General features: G+C 42.1%; 1 protein-coding gene across 2 annotated transcripts in view; it reads left to right on the forward strand.

Moving 5' to 3' along the window:
* The window catches only part of LOC111951088 (lissencephaly-1 homolog B-like), a 45,655-nt gene extending 28,133 nt beyond the window's left edge, over window positions 1–17,522 (forward strand). For both annotated transcript variants that reach the window (XM_023969090.2, XM_023969089.2), the window contains 6 exon segments: window positions 6,395–6,563; window positions 13,462–13,564; window positions 13,801–14,029; window positions 16,594–16,695; window positions 17,012–17,168; window positions 17,345–17,522. In XM_023969090.2, coding sequence (XP_023824858.1) covers window positions 6,395–6,563; window positions 13,462–13,564; window positions 13,801–14,029; window positions 16,594–16,695; window positions 17,012–17,168; window positions 17,345–17,418 — 834 coding nt within the window. In that variant the 3' untranslated portion in view covers window positions 17,419–17,522.

The raw sequence follows: 17,522 nt of genomic DNA on the forward strand, positions 1-17,522 counted from the left end.
ATCAACAGCATCCTCCCAGACACCTTAGACCCACTCCAATTCGCATACCGCCCCAACAGATCCACAGATGATGCAATCTCAATCGCATTCCACACTGCCCTTTCTCACCTGGACAAAAGGAATACCTATGTAAGAATGCTGTTCATTGACTAGAGCTCAGCGTTCAACACCATAGTGCCCACGAAGCTCATCACTAAGCTAAGGACTCTGGGACTAAACAGCTCCCTCTGCAACTGGATCCTGGACTTCCTGATAGGCCGCCCCCAGGTGGTAAGAGTAGGCAACAACACAACTGCCACGCTGATCCTTAACACTGGGGCCCCTCAGGGGTGTGTACTTAGTCCCCTTTTGTATTCCCTGTTCACCCACGACTGCGTGGCCAAGCACGACTCCAGCACCATTAAGTTTTCTGAAGACACAACAGTGGTAGGCCTGATCACCAACAACGATGAGACGGCCTATAGGGAGGTCAGAGAACTGGTATTGTGGTGCCAGGACCACAACCTCTCCCTCAATGTGAGCAAGACAAAGGAGCTGATCGTGGACTACAGGAAAAGGCATGACAAACAGGCTCCCATTCACATCAACGGGCTGTAGTGGAGCAGGTCGAGAGTTTTTCAAGTTCCTTGGTGTCCACATCACCAACGAACTATCATGGTCCAAATATACAAGCTTCCTGCCATCCAGGACCTACAGTTGAAGTCAAAAGTTTACATACACCTTAGCCAAATACATTTAAACTCAGTTTTTCACAATTCCTGACATTTAAACCTAGTATTAATCCGGCTGCGTAGTCCCATGGTGTTTATACTTATGTACTATTGGTTGCCCAGATGAACGTGGTACCTTCATGCGTTGCTCCCAAAGTTGCTCCCAAAGATGAACCATACTTGTGGAGGTCTACAATTTTTTTTGCTGATTTTATTTTGATTTTCCCATGATGTCAAGCAAAGAGGCACTGCGTTTGAAGGTAGGCCTTGAAATACGTCCACAGGTACACCTCCAATTGACTCAAATGATGTCAATTAGCCTATCAGAAGCTTCTAAGGCCATGACATCATTTTCTGGAATTTTCCAAGCTGTTTAAAGGCACAGTCAACTTAGTCTATGTAAACATCTGACCCACTGGAATTGTGATACAGTGAATTATAAGTGAAATAATCTGTCTGTAAACAATTGTTACTTGTCATGCACACAGTTGATGTCCTAACCGACTTGCCAAAACTATAGTTCGTTGACAAGAAATTTGTGGAGTGGTTGAAAAACAAGTTTTAATGATTCCAACCTACGTGTATGTAAACTTCAGACTTCAACTGTATATAATAGGCGGTGTCAGAAGAAAGCCCATAAAATTGTCAGAGACTCCAGTCACCCAAGTCATAGACTGTTTTCTCTGCTACCACATGGCAAGTGGTACCGGAGCGCCAAGTCTAGGACCAGAAGGCTCCTTAACAGCTTCTACCCCCAAGCCATAAGACTGCTGAACAGTGAATAAAATCGCCACCGGTCAATTTACATTGACCCCTCCCTTTTGTACACCGCTGCTACTCGCTGTTTATTATCTATGCATTCACCACCACCTACATGTACAAATTACCTCAACTAACCTGTACCCCTGCACACTGACTCGGTACCGGTGCCCCCTGTATATAGCCTCATTATTTTTATTCTTATTGTGTTACTTTTTATTATTACTTTTTATTTTAGTCTACTTGGGAAATATTTTCTTAACTCTTCGTGAACGGCACTGTTGGTTAAGGGCTTGTAAGTATGCATTTCACTGTAACGTCTACACTTGTTGTATTCGGCGCATGTGACAAATAAAGTTTGATTTGATAAGGAAATCTCCACCAGGCGAGATTTTCCTCTTCCTCAACCATCCGGTGAGATTGATCCTAGTTTGTGCTTATATTGGATTACTTATATTTTTGTATTTTGAATTTTGCTCATTTTTTGTTGGGTTTGGGACTTGGACATTCAGAACTTTATTTGGGGGTCTAATTGAATTGAGATTGTGAGTTTATACACTTTATATGACAATATGCTTCTTTTGCTCACTTTATTCATTTTGTCTGTCTTCGGTCACTCCTAGAAACAAAATATTTCTTTGAACCTTTTATATGGTAGTATTGTTTGCAATCCAAGCTGGTTGTTTCAATAGGTCTATGTATCTTATGTAGGCCTACGGTTCCCTGGTCCACAATTTTTTTTTTTTTAACACATACTGTATGTCAGTGACTGTGTCCCATTAGATATTATCTCTTAGCAGCCCCACCCTGTCCATTAGCTTTCGTCCTCTTAATCTTCTCTATATCCTCTCTCTCTCTCTCCTACTCTTGCTCTGATGCTCTCATTTTCCTTATTCCTCATTCGGAAACTATTCAGACCACTTGACTTTTTCCACATTTTGTTACATTACAGCCMTATTCTGAAAAATTATTCAATCAAAAAATGTCCTTATCAATCTACACACAATACCCCATAATGAGAAAATGAAACGGGTTTCTAGAAATGTTTCAAATTGATAAAATACCTTATTTGCATAAGTAATCAGATACTTTGCTTTAAGACTCAAAATTCAGCTCCGATGCATCCTGTTTCCATTGATCATCCTTGAGATGTTTCTACAACTTGATTGGAGTCCATTTGTGGTAAATTCAATTGATTGGACATGATTTGGAAAGGCACACACCTGTCTATATAAGGTCCCACAGTTGACAGTGCATGTCAGAGCAAAAACAAAGCCATGAGGTCGAAGGAATTGTCCGTAGAGCTCTGAGACAGGATTGTGTCGAGGCACAGATCTAGCGAAGGGTACCAAAACAATTCTGCAGCATTGAAGGTCCCCAAGAACACAGTGGCCTCCATCATTCTTAAATGGAAGAAGTGTGGAACCACCAAGATTCTTCCTAGAGCTGGCCATCTGACCGAACTGAGCAATAGGGGGAGAATGGACTTGGTCTGGGAGGTGACCAAGAACCTGATGGTCACTCTGACAGAGCTCCAGTGTTCCTCTGTTGAGATGGGAGAACCTTTCAGAAGTACAACCATCTCTGCAACACTCCACCAATCAGGCCTTTTATGGTAGATTGGCCAGGCACCTATAAGCACTCAGACCATGAGAAACAAGATTCTCTGGTCTGATGAAATCAGATTGAACTCTTTGGCCTGAATGCCAAGCGTCACGTCTAGAGGAAGCCTGGCACCATCCCTACGGTGAATCATGGTGGTGGCAGCATCATGCTTTGGGGATGTTTTTCAGTGGCAGGGACTGGGAGACTAGTCAGGATCAAGGGAAAAATGACAACCTGCTCCAGAGTGCTCACGACCTCAGACTAGGGCGACGGTTCACATCCCAACAGGACAACGATCRTAAGCACACAGCCAAGAGAATGCAGGAGTGGCTTTTCTGACAAGTCTCTGAATGTCCGAGTGGCCCAGCCAGAGCTTGGACTTGAACCCGATTAAACATCTCTGGAGAGACCTGAAAATTTCTGTGCAGCGAAGCTCCCTAATCCAACCTGACAGAGCTTGAGAGGATCTGCAGAGAAGAATGAGAGAAACTCCCCAAATACAGTTGTGCCAAGCGTGTAGAGTCATACCCAAGACTGTAATCGCTGCCAAAGGTTCTTCAACAAAGTACTGAGTAAAGGGTCTGAATACTTATAAATGTAATTTCAGTTTATTTTTATTACATTTGGTTAAAAATATATATTTCTGTTTTTTACATTTAATACGTGTGTAAACCTGTTTTTGCTTTGTCATTATGGGATATTGTGTGTAGATTTATTGCGGGCGGGAAAATATATATATTTTTAATCACTTTGAGAATAAGGTTGTAACATAACAATGTGGAAGAAGTCAAGGGGTCTGAATACTTTGCGAATGCACTGTAGTTTACGATAGTTCTACCAGGAAGGCTGAATGCTTGATTGATTTCATCCAGTAATCACACAATTCACTTTTTCCTATTCTACCGGCGTCTTGTTTCTTCTCCTCTTTCCTATTAAAAATGTGCGGAATATCATTCACCTATTTACCCTGTTTACAAAAATGCACATTCCTCATGCTTGCTGTTCAGCCTATGGGCTCACTCTTGCAATTATCACCTTCTTCTCTCTCAACCAATGGGTGTAAATCCTGGGATGCATTTACAGTTGAAGTCAGAAGTTTACATACACCTTAGCCAAATACATTTAAACTCAGTTTTTCACAATTCCTGACATTTAATCAGAGTAAGAATTCCCTGTTTTAGGTCAGTTAGGATCACCACTGTATTTAAAGAATGTGAAATGTCAGAATAATAGCAGAGAGAATGATTTTTCAGCTTTTATTTCTTTAGTCACATTCCCAGTGGGTCAGAAGTTTGCATACACTCAATTATTATTTTGTTGCATTGCCTTTAAATTGTTTAACTTGGGTCAAACGTTTCGGGTAGCCTTCCACAAGCTTCCCACAATAAGAATGTTGGCCCATTCCTCCTGACAGAACTGGTGTAACTGAGTCAGGTTTGTAGGCCTCCTTGCTCGCACATGCTTTTTCAGTTCTCCCCACAAATTMTCTATAGGATTGAGGTCAGGGCTTTGTGATGTCCACTCTAATACCTTGACTTCGTTGTCCTTAAGCCATTTTGCCACAACTTTGGAAGTATGCTTGGAAGTATGATTGTCCATTTGGAAGACCCATTTGCGACCAAGCTTTAACTTCCTCAAGACTGATGTCTTGAGATGTGTCTTCAATATTTCCACATAATTTTCCTCCCTCATGATGCCATCTATTTTGTGAAGTGCACCAGTCCCTCCTGCAGCAAAGCACCCCTACAACATGATGCTGCCACCCTGTGCTTCACGGTTGGGATGGTGTTCTTTGGCCTGCAAGCCTCCTCCTTTTTCCTCCTAACATAACGATGGTCATTATGGCCAAACAGTTCTATTTTTGTTTCGTCAGACCAGAGGACATTTGTCCAAAAAGTACGATCTTTGTCCCCATGTGGAGTTGCAAACCGAAGTCTGGATTTTTTATGCCGGTTTTGGTGCAGTGGCTTCTTCCTTGCTGAGCGGCCTTTCAGTTCTGTCGATATAGGACTCGTTTTACTGTGGATATAGATACTTTTGTACCTGTTTCCTCCAGCATCTGCACAAAGTCCTTTGCTGTTGTTCTGGGATTGATTTGCACTTTTCACATCAAAGTACTTTCATCTCTAGGAGACAGAACGAGTCTCCTTCCTGAGCGGTATGACGACTGCGTGGTCCCATGGTGTTTATATTTGCGTACTATTGTTTGTACTGATAAACGTGGCGTTTGGAAATTGCTCCCAAGGATGAACCAGACTTGTGGAGGGCTACAATTTTTTTTCTGAGGTCTTGGCTGATTTCTTTAGATTTTCCCATGATGTCAAGCAAAGAGGCACTGAATTTGAAGGTAGGCATTGAAATACATCAACAGGTACACCTCAAATTATGTCAATTAGCCTATCAGAAGCTTCTAAAGCCATGACATAATTTTCTGGAATTTTCCAAGCTGTTTAAAAGCACAGTCAATTTAGTGTATGTAAACTTCTGACCCACTGCAATTGTGATACAGTGAAATAATCTGTCTGTAAACAATTGTTGGAAAAATGACTTGTGTCATGCACAAAGTAGATGTCCTAACCGACTTGTCAAAACTATAGTTTGTTTACAAGAAATTTGTGGAGTGGTTGAAAAACGAGTTTTAATGACTCCAACCTAAGTGTATGTCAACTTACCCTCGTTCTCTCACTTGCTGTTTTTCAGCAACAGTTTTCGACAACCATCCACCACCCTCACCACCACCAGCTATAATAACCTTAAGGCCCATCATTGGAGCTCCTCTCCCCCAGTGGGGTGGGTTTCGATGCCAGCAGCCCCACATAGGGCTACCTGCCATCTTCCCTCGGAGACGAGGCCATTCCCCAAAATATTTCATACAATTTCATATTCCATTCAGTGTTTTGTTGTTCATTCAGCCTGTTCTCTTGCTTTTTCTCTCAATCTCTCTCCCTCACTCGTTTGTCTTTTCACTCGTTTGTCTTTTCTGCTGTGTCACTGCTTATCTACGTTGAGATGGGGTGATGCTCTGGTAACCAGGGGCAACGTTGGCAGATCACCGAGCACTGTACCCTGGGATACATGCAAATCTCCTCCTGCTCTTTCTTTCACCGCCTTTCTCTCCTTTCTTTCGCTGTCTCTTTCCCTCTACTCTTTCTTTTATTTTTCTCCTTTCTTTCTCTCTCACTTGCATTGGGTATGATTCCAATTTCCAAAACATTTTATGCTCATTTGCATTGATCCAGAGGAAGTTTATTGTCATGTTGAAAATGTTTCAAAGCGATATTAACTGACTGTGTGTTTGTAATGTGTGTGTATTTCTCTAGGTGTGGGACTATGAGGCAGGGGACTTTGAGCGGACACTGAAGGGCCATACAGACTCTGTCCAGGACATCTCCTTTGACCAGACGGGCAAGCTGCTGGCTTCCTGTTCTGCAGACATGACCATCAAGCTGTGGGACTTCCAGGGCTTCGAGTGCATCCGCACCATGCACGGTGAGGGGCTGAGGTGTGTGTGTGTGTGTGTGTGTGTGTGTGTGTGTGTGTGTGTGGGTGGGGTTGTGTGTGTGTGTGTGGTTGTGTGTTCCTCCAAGTGGTATAACAAGCACTATTTACCAATGTGTACCTACCTCAGGATTTATTTTTATTTATGATTTGAATTTACTGGACATTTGAGAAATATACTGGCCATCCATATGTACATGTCCTAAAGCCGGCATACAGTAATAAAGCACTACTTCAAAATATAATATTTGTATAATATTATTTGCTAACGACCTGTCCTATAGGCTATTTGTTTGAAAATGTTTGGCCTCTTTAAAATGCTAAGAAAATCAACTTTTGACGTTAATTTGACAATAGCTGGATCCCTTCTAGCCATGATTGAGCCGTGGTATATGCCTAAGGCCGAGACAGTATGAAGATTCCACACCTTTTTGTTTACTCACAAAACCGGAGAGCAACCTCTGTCCGGTGAAGTCCACAAAGCATATTGCATGTGACAAACCATTACATGACCTACAGCATGTCCTAAAGCCGGCATTTACCGGCTAACAGAAACCCTGATCTACCTACACTGTTGTTAGTGTACTTACATGGTTACTACCATAGAAATAGAATTTTAGCAGAATTCTAGCCCACCAATTAAGACAATCCACAGCCTCCCGCCTAATATCGTACTGAAACAGGGTTGATCTCAAATGAGATTTGATTTATATCGCACTGAAGCCTCTGGAGACCACTTGACAGATGCTTTCCTCTCAAGTTTACCAATACCCAAGCTAACAGATGCAGTGAGAATGGATCTTGATTAACCATTTACCTCTTCAGAAATTTTACCAGGACCAGACGGGTTCGAAGACATTTTCTAAACAACTCTGTCCACTATTAGCTTCAGCCTACTCCCACTGCTTTGATACATCTCTATACCCCAGCCTTTTTATCAAGCCACTATATCACTCATTCTAAAGAAAGTTGAGGACCCTCTCGCTTTTGGATTGGATATTAGCTAAAACCCTAGCACTTACCTTCTATAATCAACCCCGATCAGACAGGATTTATTCAAAACGGGCATTCTTAAAAAAAATATATATATAAAAAAAAAAGAATTGAGACACCTGTTTTAATATTGTACAGAGAATTCGGAAAGTATTCAGGCCCCTTGACTTATTCCACATTTTGTTACATTACAGCCTTATTCTAAAAAAAATCCTCATCAATCTACACACAATACCCCATTATGACAAAGTAAAAAAAATAATACCTTATTTACATAAGTATTCAGACCCTTTGCTTTGAGACTCGATATTGAGCTCAGGTGCATCCTGTTTCCATTGATCATCCTTGAGATGTTTCTACAACTTGATTGGAGTCCARCTGTGGTAAATTCAATGGATTGGACATGATTTGGAAAGGCACACACCTGTCTATATAAGGTCCCACAGTTGACAGTGCATGTCAGAGCAAAAACCAAGCCATGAGGTCGAAGGAATTGTCCGTAGAGATCCGAGACAGGATTTTGTCGTGGCACAGATCTGGGAAAGGGTACCAAAAAATGTCTGCAGCATTGAAGGTCCCCAAGAGCACAGTGGCCTCCATCATTCTTAAATGGAAGAAGTTTGGAACCACCAAGACTCTTCATAGAGCTGGCCGCCCGGCCAAACTGGACAAACTATAGCCTTTCCATATCATGTTCAATCAATTGAATTTACCACAGACTCCAAGTTGTAGAAACAGCTCAAGGATGATCAATGGAAACAGGATGAGCTCATTTTAGAGTCTCATACCAAAGGGTTTGAATACTTATGTAAATACCTTCTGTTTTTTGTTTTTTTTATTACATTTGCACACAAAAAATAATCTAAAAACCTGTTTGCACTGTCATTATGGGGTATTGTGTGTAGTTTGAATCGGGGAAAACAATTTTTTGAGCCCTTTGTAGAATAAGGCTGTAACGTAACAAAAAGTGAATGGGTCRGAATACTGATTGTCTGTTACCTGCCATTTTTTAAAGACCTAAAGGCAAACTTTAAGAAGTTACTAGATCTTGACTTTGAGCGCTGGTTGCTTCTTCCCTTTTATCTGGAAGCATAAATACTGTGAAAATGAATGTCTTACAAAGGTTTATCGCTGATTTCGTTCATTTTCTTTTTACAATATACACATGCAACAATTTCTAAGATTTTACTGAGTAACAGTTCATATACAGTGGCAAGAAAAAGTATGACCCCTTTGGATTTACCTGGATTTCTGCATAAATTGGTCATCAAATTTGATCTGATCACAACAATAGACAAACATAGTGTGCTTGAACTAATAACACACACATTATTAACTATATATTGAAAACATAATTTAAACATTCACAGTGTAGGTTGGGGAAAGTATGTGAACCCATAGGCTAATGACTTCTCCAAAGCTAATTGGAGTCAGCTAACCTGGAGTCCAATCGATGAGACGAGAATGGAGATGCTGCCTTGCCCTATAAAAAACACTCACAAAATTTGAGTTTGCTATTCACGAGGCGTTGCCTGATGTGAAACATCTTAGAAGACCTAAGATTGAATAGTTGACTTGCATAAAGTTGGAAAGGGTTACAAAAGTATCTCTAAAAGCTTTGATGTTCATCAGTCCACGGCAAGACAAATTGCCTGTAAATGGAGAAAGTTCAGCACTGTTGCTACTCTCCCTAGGAGTGGCCGTCCTGCAAAGATGACTGCAAGAGCACAACGCAGAATGCTAAATGAGGTTAATAAGAATCCTAGAGTGTCAGCTAAAGACTTACAGAAATATCTGAAACATGCTAACATCTCTGTTGACGAGTCTACGATACATAAAACTCGAATGGTGTTCATTAGAGGACACCACGGAAGAAGCCACTGCTGTCCAAAAAAACCATTGCTGCATGTCTGAAGTTCGCAAAAGAGCATCTGGATGTTCCACAGCACAACTGGCAAAATATTTTGTGGACAGATGAAACTACAGTTGAGTTGTTTGGAAGGAACACGCACCGCTATGTGTGGAGGAAAGAAAGGCACAGCACTCCAACATCAAAACCTCATCCCAACTGTAAAGTATGGTGGAAGGAGCATCATGGTTTGGGGCTGCTTTGCTGCCTCAGAGCCTGGACAGCTTGCTATTGTCAAAATGAATTCCCAGGTTTATCAAGACATTTTGAAAGAGGATGTTAGGCTATCTGTCCGAAGCTCAACAAAAGTTGGGTGATGCAACTGGACAACAACTCAAAACACAGAAGTAAATCAGCTACAGAATGTCTTCAACAGAAGAAAATACGCCTTCTGGAGTGGCCCAGTCAGTCCTGACCTCAACCCGATTTGAGATACTGTGGCATGACCTCGAGAGCAGTGCACACCAGACATCTCAAGAATATTGCTGAACTGGAACAGTTTTGTATAGAGGAATGGTCCAAAATTCCTTCTGACCGTTGTGCAGGTCTGATCCGCAACGGCAGAAAACACCAGTTATTAAATCCAAGAGTTCACATACCCTGCACTGTGAATGTTTACACTGTGTGTTCAATAAAGACAAACATATAATTGTTTGTGTTATTAGTTTAAGCAGACTGTGTTTGTCTATTCTTGTGACCTAGATGACAATCAGATCAAATTTTATGACCAATTTATGCAGAAATCCAGGTATTTCTAAAGGGTTCACATAATTTTTCTTGCCACTGTACATAAATCAGTCAATTGAAATAAATGATTTAGGCCCTAATCTATGGATTTCACATGACTGATAATACAGATATACCTCTGGTCACAGATACCGTAAAAAAAAAAACAGGTAGGGGCGTGGATCAGAAAACCAGTCATTATCTGATGTGACCACCATTTGCCTCATGCAGTGTGACACATCTACTTCGCATCTCAGGCTGTTGATTGTGGAATGTTGTCCCTCTCTTCAATGGCTGTGCCAAGTTGTTGAATATTGGCGGGAACTGGAATGCGCTGTCGTATACGTTGATCCAGAGCATCCTAAACATGCTCAATGGGTGACATGTCTGGTGAGTATGAAGGCCATGGAAGAACTGGGACATTTTCAGCTTGACACAGGGCCGCGCATTATTATGCTGAAAAATGAGGTGATGTCGGCAGATGAATGGCATGACAATGTGCCTCCAGAAATTATTTAGTTGTGCAAACCCACAGTTTCATCAGCTGTCCGGGTGGCTGGTCTCAGATGCTTCCGAAGGTGAAGAAGCCTGATTTGGAGGTCCTGGGTTGGCATGGTTACACGTGGTCTGCGGTTGTGAGGCCGGTTGGACGTACTGCCAAATTCTCTAAAACGACTTTGGAGGCAGAGAAATTAACATAATTCTTATATTCTTCAGAACTTCTCTGGTGGCCATTCCTGCAGTCAGCATGCCAATTGCACGCTCCCTCAACTTGAGACAGCTGTGGCATTGTGTTGTGCATATTTTTGCGGCCTTTTATTGTCCATAGCACAAGGTGCATCTGTGTAATGATCATGCTGTTTTAATCAGCTTCTTGATATGCCACACCTGTCGGGTGGATGGATTATCTTGGCAAAGGAGAAATACTCACTAACAGGGATGTAAATTTGTGCACAAAATTTGAACGAAATCAGCTTTTTTGTACATATGGAATATTTCTGGGACCTTTTATTTCAGCTCATGAAACATGGAACCAACACTTTACGTGTTGCATTTATATTTTTGTTCAGTATATATGGAGAAATGTTGCAATCATAGTTTATCTGTAATGGTTATGATAAATGAGGTGTTTGTTGCGCACTGTTGGCATAGGTCTATAGATAAATACGTACACTTTTTATAATTTTTTTTCAATGTGGGCCTGTTGTAAATATTATTTGTTTTTATTCGAGTACTTGAATACTAAAAAGTATATAATGTGTACTGAACAGGACAAAAAAAGTCAAATGCCCATCCCTATTTTGGCCAAATGTTTTTGCAACATTGTCTGTAATTTTTGGAGTCAGTGTATAATTGTGCCCTCCGCTGGCCTTTTTTTTGGTCCACCACCTACTGGTTTAGTGGTGTCCAGGCCAGTGCAGCTGGTTTTTCTATAAGATATTTGTAGTTCTTGAGTGGAAAAAGGTCCACCCTCCATTGTAGTCAATGGCAGCAGTATTTGATTGACTTTTTAAAACTGGAAAAATATGTTTTACCTTAAAAAGGGAAAACAATTGTATTTCATTCCACAGTAGACCTACAAAGACCAAACCCTCCTTTTGACTTTATTTATTTAAAAATATTTAATTTGCGTCCATTATGTGTGGATGGCTTGGTCCCGCTGAGAATCTGCTACCATACCTGTCCATACATCTTTGAGCTGTGCTTCTTGGTCCTTGCCCTCGGGACCCATCAAACCTCTCATTGGAGTTTGATGTATGAAGGGGGGGTGCACCCCTTTTGGTCCCCGGGACTACAGAAGCACTGCCTTCTAACAATGTGAAAATGTCTAAATCCTTGAATGTACATAACCCATCTAAAGATACAGCGCATTTGGAAAGTATTCAGACTATCCCAAGAGTCATAGCAAAGGGTCTGAATACTTATGTAAATACGTTTTTATATATATATATATATATATATGTTTCTAAAAACCTGTTTTCGCTTTGTCATTATGGGGTATTGTGGAGATTCAGGAAAAATGTATTTAATCCATTTTAGAGTAGGGCAGTAACGTAAGAATGTTGAAAAATTCAAGGGGTCTGAATACTTTCCGAATGCATTGTATCTATCTGAAATTGTAAACCATGAAACGTGTACTATTTATATATACAAACACATATAGTACCAGTCAAAAGTTTGGGAAACACCTACTCATTCCAGGGTTTTTCTTCACTATTATTCTACAATGCAGAAAACAGTAAAGACATCAACACTATGAAATAGCACACATGGAATCATGAAGTAACCAAAAAAGTGTTAAACAAATCAAAAAACATGTTAGATTCTTCAAAGTAGCCACCCTTTGCCTTGATGACAGCTTTGCACACTCTCTCAACCAGCCTTGAAGGAGTTCCCACATATGCTGAGCACTGGCTGCTTTTCCTTCACTCTGTGGTCCAACTCATCCCAAACCATCTCAATTGGGTTGGGTGATTGTGGAGACCAGGTCATCTGATGCAGCACTCCATCACTCTCCTTCTTAGTCAAATAGCCCTTACACAGCCTGGAGGTGTGTTTTGGGTCATTGTCCTGTTGAAAAACAAATGATAGTCCCACTAAGCGCAAATCAGATGGGATGGCGTATCGCTGCAGAATGCTGTGGTAATCATGCTGGTTAGGTGTGCCTTGAATTTTACAGCGTACAATGACATTCTAGACAATTCTGTGCTTCCAACTTTGTGGCAACAGTTTGGGGAAGGCACTTTCCTGTTTCAGCATGATGATGCCCCGTGCACAAAGCAAGGTCCATATAGAAATGGTTTGTTGAACATCAGTGTGGAAGAACTTGACTGGTCTGCACAGAGCCCTGACCTCAACCCCACCGGACACCTTTGGGATGAATTCGAACGCCGACTGCAAGCCAGGCCTAATCGCTCAACATCAGTGCCTGACATCACTAATGGTCTTGTGGCAGAATGGAAGCAAGTCCCCACAGCAATGTTCCAACTTCTAGTGGAAAGCCTTCCCAGAAGAGTGGATACTGTTTTAGCAGCAAAGGGGGGACAAACTTCATGTTAATGCCCATGATTTTGGAATGAAATGTTCGAGCAGTTGTCCTTATACTTTGGTCATGTATGTATGAAATATGACCTGAAAACCCTGAATAAATATGTCTAAATATTTGGTTAGTACTATGTAATTACTGTAAAGTGGACCTGGTTCTTTTGTATTAGGCTTACTAATATCTCTTTCCCTCTCTCCTCCGTCTGTCTGTTTCAGGTCATGACCATAACGTGTCGTCTGTAGCCATCATGCCCAACGGAGACCACATAGTCTCCGGCTCCAGAGACAAGACCATCAAAATGTGGGAGGTGGCCACTGGGTGAGACACACAAACACACTTATCGGCTGATGTGAAAAGGGCTTTATAAATGCATTTGATTGAAATACATTTGATTGACTTATCTCACTTATCAGGTGCTGAAATACTTAATCTCATTTTTTATCAATCCAGTGGCAGACACATTCTGGTGTTGCAAAATGTCCCGTATTTGAGTGTTGCTGCAGGTGTGTATGTCTTTGTGTATGTATATAATTCTGAGTGTTTTCTTTCTTTAGGTACTGTGTGAAGACATTTACAGGCCACAGGGAGTGGGTGAGGATGGTCCGGCCTAACCAGGATGGTTCTCTTATCGCCAGCTGTTCCAACGACCAGACGGTGCGTGTGTGGGTGGCCACCTCAAAGGAGTGTAAGGCTGAGCTGCGGGAGCACGAACACGTGGTGGAGTGTATCGCCTGGGCCCCCGATACCGCTCACCCTACCATCCTGGAGGCTACCAACTCAGAGGTGAGGAGAACCTCTATGTACACACACTAACCCTAATCCTGACTCAGTAACCCAGTGTTTCTCAAACTCTGTCCTGGTTATTTATAGTTATTTATTTTTTAATCAAAATGTGTTTTGAGGCAGAAATGCCATCTTGAACATGTGAACTTTCATGTGCCTTAATAACAAACGTGTATGCTGTTTGGTGTGTATGGTGTTCAACTTTCCCAAGTTCTCTCACGTCACCCCGCTCCTCCGCTCTCTCCACTGGCTTCCAGTTGAAGCTCGCATCCGTTACAAGACCATGGTGCTTGCCTACGGAGCTGTGAGGGGAACGGCACCTCCGTACCTTCAGGCTCTGATCAGGCCCTACACCCAAACAAGGGCACTGTGTTCATCCACCTCTGGCCTGCTCGCCTCCCTACCCTTGAGGAAGTACAGTTCCCGCTCAGCCCAGTCAAAACTGTTCGCTGCTCTGGCACCCCAATGGTGGAACAAACTCCCTCACGACGCCAGGTCAGCGGAGTCAATCACCACCTTCCGGAGACACCTGAAACCCCACCTCTTTAAGGAATACCTAGATAGGATAAAGTAATCCTTCTAACCCCCCCCCCCCCCTTAAAAGAGTTAGATGCACTATTGTAAAGTGGTTGTTCCACTGGATATCATAAGGTGAATGCACCAATTTGTAAGTCGCTCTGGATAAGAGCGTCTGCTAAATGACTTAAATGTAATGTAAATGTATGCCATCTGTAAATACAAATATAATTGTTACATTACAAGCCTTGTTGGTTAAGCACACAGAAAAAGCCAGCAACCTTCCCACTAGCCATTATTGGCTGAGATAAAGAGTGGGCTGGACATGCAGAGAGAGGAGTTTGGATTGGTCTGCCATATAGCAGGCTTCTGTCTATTTGAGCTGGTCAGTCTGTGTTGGTAATCCTGTTGAATGTGGCTTTTTTAATAATGTATTGTGTAGTGGAGCTGCATAAGTGTTGCTCTCCACTTTCTGGAGGATTGAGTTTTGAAATCAGTGGAATTAGAGTATGATAGCTAAAGAGATGGAGAAAACACCTGTCTCTGGATTACATCGTCAAACTAAGGGCAACTGTGGCATGGTCTTCATGACAGGGAGACACGTCAATGCACGAGGATGTATAAGGGTAAGATAGTCTAGCTAGCTACGTTTTCAGATATTAATTTTCTAATTTTGACAGAAAGTGGTTACATTTCAAGCTAAAGTGTACTGTTAGCTAGTTGGCTAACGTTAGCTGGCTGGCTCCATAGCTAACATTACGTGTATGACTATTCGTATCCCAGAACCGTTTGCTTTGCTAGTTAAAGGCTAATGTTAGCTAGCTAACATTGAACCTGGTTGGTTAGCTCCCAGCAGATTCATGCAGGGTAGTAACGGCATGATTTGGCACTATGTTCATTGTTGTTTAACTAGCTAACGTTTGCTGGCTGGCTCGTTAGCTAACGTTACGTGACGTGTGTGATCTTACATGTTGTTTACCTAGCTAGGTTAATTGTTTAGCTACATGTTTTAAGCTAAAGGATACAACACGCGTTGAAAATGGTCAGTGTCAGTAAATGTCGGCAAAAAAAGTGTAATGAAATTGTTGCCAGCAGAGCTTGTTAGGCCGTTTTCATGTTATCCAGAGGTAAACAAATCATCAACCAGAGCCTCAAGTGTGAGCTCTGAACGCAAGGAGATGGGTGGGGCTAAAGCTTAAGAGGGTGTGAACGATGCTGAATGGGTTTAGACAAAGAAGAGCTCTCCAGTAGGTACCAAAAATATTCTAAGGCGATTTTCTCAAAAGTGAGTTTACAAGTTTATCAACTTTCAAAGCAGAATTACTTTCCCATTGTTCCTCAAAAATGCAGTGTATGATAAACCATGTCTCTACTATCCAATGTAAAAAACACAATTTAAAATGTTGCTACATAAGACCAAATCCAGATGGTGAGTCACATTTTGTTAAGGTTGCAAAGATTTGGTAACTCTACCAAAATTCCCAGGTTTACCAGAAATCCTGGTTGGAAGATTCCCTGAATCAGGAAGGAATAAGCAGGAAATCCGTAATCCTCCAACCAGGATGTCTGTGAAACCTGGAATTTTGCAACCCTGGAATTAATTTAAAGACTCTCTGGTGGTGTCTTTGAAAACCAGTGAACATAGTACCAGAGCTCAACCAATAAGATAGCATATTTTTTTTAACGGCATATTTTMGGCATTTTATGCTTTATCGGATAGAGAAGAGACCGTAGAAAGATGATTTTTGGTGCAATAGCAGTGGGCTGGATTCGAACCCATGCTACAGCAGTAAATGTGAACCTGAGGCAGTGGTTTAAGCCCACTAGGCCACAAGATTGCAGGATTTTAACCAGGAGAAATTAAAAGGGCAGCTAGTGTCAAACCATTCTGTAACCCTCTGTAATTTTCTAGATATTAATTTCAAAACCTTGGGTACTTTTGTAGGTTAACAATGTAACAGTGCATACACACTCTTGTTTTTCAATGATGAGCATATTCTCTCTCCCCCGGTCTCTCGCCCTTTTTCTCTCGCTCTCTCTCCCTGTAGAGTAAGAAGAATGGGAAGTCTGGTCCGTTCCTTCTCTCTGGCTCTAGAGATAAGACCATCAAGATGTGGGACATTAGCACTGGCATGTGCCTTATGACTCTGGTGAGTTTGTGTGTGTGTTACCTCCTCCTCAGGTAACCCGATTGGTTTCCAGTGTTTTTTTCACAGGTTGGTCTAGTACAGTGTTTCCCAACGCCGGTCCTCCAGTACCCTCTCCTCCAGTACCCCCAACCGTACACATTGTCCAGGGCTACAATGAAAATCACACCTCATTCAAGTCAAGGGTTTGATGATTAAGTTGAATCAGGTGTGCTTGTCTGGGGCTACAATAAAAACATGTACTGTTGGGGGGGTACTCGAGGACTGGAGTTGGGAAACACTGGTCTAGTGTGTGTAACGTGTTCTATCCTCTCTCTAGGTGGGTCATGATAACTGGGTGCGTGGTGTGTTGGTGCACCCTGGAGGCAAGTTCATAGTGAGCTGTGCTGATGATAAGACTCTGAGGATCTGGGACTACAAGAACAAGCGCTGCATGAAGACCCTGTGTGCCCATGAACACTTTGTTACCTCTCTGGGTAAGAGTGTGTGTTTGTGTCCATGTGTCTGTGTGCATTCCCTCAAATTGCTGTACGTCTAGTCAAAACCACCTATTTGTGTGTGTAATCGCCAATCCACTTCTGCCAGTTCCACAGTTCTGCCTCCACCCAGTCCATCTTCCATTGTCTCTTACATCTGTATCTCTGTCTTCCAGATATGCACCGGACTGCGCCATACGTGGTAACAGGCAGCGTTGATCAGACAGTCAAAGTGTGGGAGTGTCGCTGAGTCTGCCTGCAACCTCCCTATCCTCATCGTCCTCTCTACCCCACAACCACAGCCCTATAACCCCCCCCCCCAACCACCTCTTTTCCCACAAACTCACCGCAACC

This window comes from Salvelinus sp. IW2-2015, linkage group LG23, assembly GCF_002910315.2.
Source record: "Salvelinus sp. IW2-2015 linkage group LG23, ASM291031v2, whole genome shotgun sequence".
Lineage (NCBI taxonomy): Eukaryota > Metazoa > Chordata > Actinopteri > Salmoniformes > Salmonidae > Salvelinus > Salvelinus sp. IW2-2015.